The sequence below is a fragment of the Stegostoma tigrinum genome, chromosome 13 (assembly GCF_030684315.1).
Source record: "Stegostoma tigrinum isolate sSteTig4 chromosome 13, sSteTig4.hap1, whole genome shotgun sequence".
NCBI classification, from domain to species: Eukaryota; Metazoa; Chordata; class Chondrichthyes; order Orectolobiformes; family Stegostomatidae; genus Stegostoma; species Stegostoma tigrinum.
The window spans coordinates 71,884,308-71,888,808 of record NC_081366.1 but is presented as its reverse complement, the minus strand read 5'-3'; the positions used below and the strand labels follow the sequence as shown (position 1 = coordinate 71,888,808).

At 44.8% G+C, this 4,501-nt stretch overlaps 1 protein-coding gene across 1 annotated transcript; it reads left to right on the top strand.

Moving 5' to 3' along the window:
- Positions 1-275: 275 nt before the first annotated feature.
- foxi3b (forkhead box I3b) lies at positions 276-4,085 on the top strand. Its single transcript, XM_048543618.2, has 2 exons — positions 276-888; positions 1,598-4,085. Exons 1-2 carry the CDS (start codon positions 324-326, stop codon positions 2,125-2,127), a joined length of 1,095 nt encoding a protein of 364 aa, XP_048399575.1. The 5' UTR covers positions 276-323; the 3' UTR covers positions 2,128-4,085.
- The last annotated feature ends 416 nt before the right edge of the window (positions 4,086-4,501 follow it).

The window sequence follows — 4,501 nt, the reverse complement described above, 5'->3', positions numbered from 1 at the left end:
ACAGAATGCTTCGGGCAATGTGTCCATGTTGACAGTGTAAATAAATCACTGGGTTTTTTTCTCTCTCTTCCCCACCCCGCTCTTGAAATAACACACCAGCTCACAGGGGATGGACTAACGATAAGAGAAAAACTGAACCGGCAACATTTTGCCTGGGTCATGTCAGCACCAATCAGTGTGGTCCCTGGGTGGAGTTACGTAACTGATCCCTGGGAAGACAGGTGTATAAGTAAGAGGTGCAAGGTGCAAACAATTTGATAGTTGCTTTAATTACCGCAAGAGAGTCTGCAAGTTGATTCAACCATAGCTGACCTGAAGAGAGTATGAGTTCATTTGACCTCCAAGCGCAGTCACCCCCTCGATGCAGCCCTCAGTTCCCCAGCATTGGCCAGGAGCCCCCAGAGGTGAATATCTTCTGTGAAAACTTCTTCCACCAGCAGAACGCACAGCGGCCATCCAACTATGACATTGAGGACTACAGTTCATCTGGGAACCCCTACCTCTGGCTGAACGGACCCCCAATGAACTCCTCGTCTTACCTGCCTGGTTCCAATGGCAGCCCCTTCATCCCACAGTCGTACGGGATGCCCAGGCAGTTCCTCCCGAACAGTGGTAGCTTGGGGGGTTCGGATCTGGGCTGGCTCTCCATCCCCAACCAGGAAGAGCTGCTGAAGCTGGTGAGACCCCCATACTCCTACTCGGCTCTGATTGCAATGGCGATCCATGGAGCCCCGGATAAGAGGCTGACCCTCAGCCAGATCTATCAATATGTGGCCGACAATTTCCCCTTCTACAATAAGAGCAAAGCTGGCTGGCAGAACTCCATCCGGCACAACCTCTCACTCAACGATTGCTTCAAGAAAGTCCCCAGAGATGAGGATGATCCAGGTAAATCATCTTTTGTCTTTGAAAGTGCGGGTTTGTGTTTCTCTCTCTCTTCTATCATTGATACATGTCATTGATAGATTTGTGAATGCAACATTGGCCTCACATCCTGGCATCATTGTTCAGCATCTTCTTACTGCAAGTTTTAAAATATTGATTGAAGTTCAATGGCACAACATTAAGTTTATTGACATCTGTAATGCGCTAGTGATCAATGCTTTAGAATGTCACTCCAATATCAATACTCCCTATGGACACAGCTTACACCTCGTCTTTAAATTAAGTCACCCAGATGGTGCAGGGTCAACACACACTGTGCAGTGCAAGGTCAACATTTGAGCTTTTGGCATTAATGTGCTACTTGGTGCACGTAGAAAGGAAAAGCAGGGGGAAGCAAGGTTTTTTTAATATTGACACATCTGTGGTCCTGGGAGAACATGTTGGCAGCTCTGGGTAACAGGATGAGCCTGTGGGTAGAGAGAGATTGGCTGAAGGTAGTGCTGAGGGACAGACGAATGTGAACCAGCAGAGAGCTGTGAAGGTGGGCAATGTTTGCTGTTCAACCTGAGGGAAGCCATTCCCAAACTGGGAATGGACTTCCATACATTTTTTTGGATGAACTGACGCAGTTCGCTGCCTCTTGACATCTCACGGTGTGTTTTTCTCTCTCTCCCTTCTCCCCCTCTTCCCCTCCCATTTCCGCATAATGCAGGGAAGGGAAATTACTGGACACTGGATCCCAACTGTGAAAAAATGTTCGATAACGGAAACTTTCGGCGTAAGAGGAAGAGGAAGTCTGATCCCAACTCCGTTGCCAGCAATCTCGGAGCTGAGAAATCTGACGACAGCGCTCACAAGGCTCCCCAGAGTCCTGGAATCCCAGACACCTCCTCTGCTCGGACAGGAACCTCTCCAGAAAAGAAATCCCCAGCTCCCCTTTCGGCTCCCTGCCTCAGCAACTTCATTTCCAGTATGTCCACATACAACAACCCATCAGGAGGGAGGCAAGCTCCCCTTGGACTGGTCAGTGATACTTCCCAGAGAATGGGACAGGGCATGATGGGCTTCAGTTCATACTCGCCTTCCGGGAACATCTTGGGCCAGTCCGGGACGGAATGGACCGACCCAGGAACGTCAAACCATTACGGATACTCTTCAGTCCTAAACCAGTTCAACAATCACTTCTACAACAGCATCAATGCCAACAGTCTGTTGTATTCCAGGGAAGGTACAGAGGTGTGAATGGAAGATTTGCACAATGAAGGATTGATGTAAAAAGTCAATAATTACAACAACAGAAAAAAAAATCCATTTGATGCAGAGTAGTTTATTTATGAGAAAACATTTTGTGAGAATTGTATTCCAGTGTTTTAACTCTATAATTTGTTTAACAGGACACTTGTATCACTTAAAACCAATGATCTTGAAGCTTGGGGAGAGCAGGTGTATGTTATGGTGTTTCGGGAGACTCTATAATGTTTGGACTGAGGTTCCAAATAAATAACACTGACATTAATGAGACCAGAAGACCCAGGAGCACAATAGCCCATTTAGTCTGCTCCATCATTCAATGAGATCAGGATAATGATCTGATGATCCTCAACTCCATTTTCCTGCCTTTGTTCCTTAACTGATTAAAACTCTGTCTGTCTCAATCTTGAGTATAATTAACAGCCCTCTGCAGTGAAGAAGTAATAGACCATTTCCAAATCTTTGGGCCCACGACATTCAAATATGACTATGAGAGACAAGTTGGGATTGGATTTGAGGGCTATATTTTCCAGGGCTAACAGTCTCCCTTGGCCACTGGGTCAAAGTTCACATACCACATTAAAGCAATACTTTCTGAGCTCATCCCAACGAGGCAGTCTCACATTGGGTGGCATGGTGTCTCAGTGCTTAGCGCTGCTAGCCTCACAGTGCTAAGGACCCAGGTTTGATTCCACCCTCGGGCGACTGTGTGGAGTTTGCACACTCTCTCTGTGTCTGTACGGATTTCTGCCATGTGCTCTGGTTTCCCCCCGCAGTTCAAAGATGTGCAAGTTGGGTGGATTGTCCATGCTAAATTGCCTTGTAGTGTGCAAGCATGTGTAGGTTAGGTGGATTAGCCATGGGAAATATGTGGTTACGGGGATAGGTTAGCAGGGTGGGCCTGGGTAGAATGCTCTTCAGAGGGTCAGTATGGACTGAATGGCTTGCTTCCATACTGAAAGGATTCTATAACTGGATCTGAATTAATGAAAATCCGAAAGGTTGTAGGCTGCTCTGAGGCCAATTGAAGATTATTTGTTGTAAGTGCCTGTTGTTGCAACAGATCCAACAAATAATCTTCAACTGACCTCTGCTCCTGAGCTCAGTAAGTGTAAAACTCATTCCCCCGCCATCGCTATTCAGTAACTATCTGTTAGAAAGCGTGCGGGCTTTGGCTGGAGACCAAGAACGGGTTTCGCTCACTCTGATGATCTTCACGGTTGATAAACCTGACAAATTCTCTCCCTACCTTTTGCAATGACTGGGAAGGTAGAAAGCACCTGTCATAATAGTACAGTTTTTTTGGGGGAGGGAAGAAGAACATTGGTAAAGATCCAAAACTATCAATAATTTAATGCTTGCATCCAATTCTGACAGTCAGTGTAGTTACTTAAATGGGAAGATTAGAGTCAGTATAATAATATACTATTGAGTGTTTTAAGACAAGATACCCGAAGTGAGTTAAGTCTGCTAAGTAGCATCCATTTGTTACAAATTTCAAACAATTGTCCATTACTTTCAGCAAGCTTACTACTGTGTCTCATTGTGGTTTGTAATTTGTGTATTTTTCCTATGTTTATTTTTACGCTTTATAAAAGGTTACCTCAAAGGAAAAAGGGAAGTCAGTTGACAATAAAATTCTCTGTAAAGGAGTTGGTTTCTTTTCTTTCTGTTGTCACCATGATTGAAGGAAATTGTGTTTTAAAAGATATTTCTTGTCTGGCCCGTGCACATCAGACAGAGGGCCATTGGTGCTATGAATGGAACAGTTTTGCTTCAGGCAGCCCATGGTCATTGTCAAGCGCTTTCAAATAAATAACTGGGAGGAGCAATGTTTAACTGCCTGTACACTAGCCTATCAAACTCTCCCAGGGAAGCCGTCTTTATGTTCCGCCTACATATTCTGTACCTGTGTGCTTTCTTCCACTTCACCTAACGAAGGAGCAGTGTTCAGATAGCTTGTGATTTTAAATAAATCTGTTGAACTATATTTTGGTGTCGTGCGACTGCTAATTCATTCCCAGGGAAAGTACAAAACAGATACAGAAAGAGTAAAGCAGCCTTTTTGCTGTACTATCAAACAGAGCAGTTGCTAACAAATCAGAGTGTAGCTCCCTCTGTAGTGTCTAAGCAAACGCTCCCAGGGTAGGAACAGTGCGAGTTGCATGCAGAGTACAACTACCCAGTTCCATTAAAGAAAGAGAGAAGAGTTTGCATTTCTGACTGTGCTTATGACCGGCAGATATATGAAAGTGCTCGAAGCTAAGGAAGAACCTTCTGAAGTGCTGTAATACAGAAATTTACAGATGCCAAATACAGGCCCCACAAATTTCAAGCTGATTATGGTAAAATAATCTGATTTTGT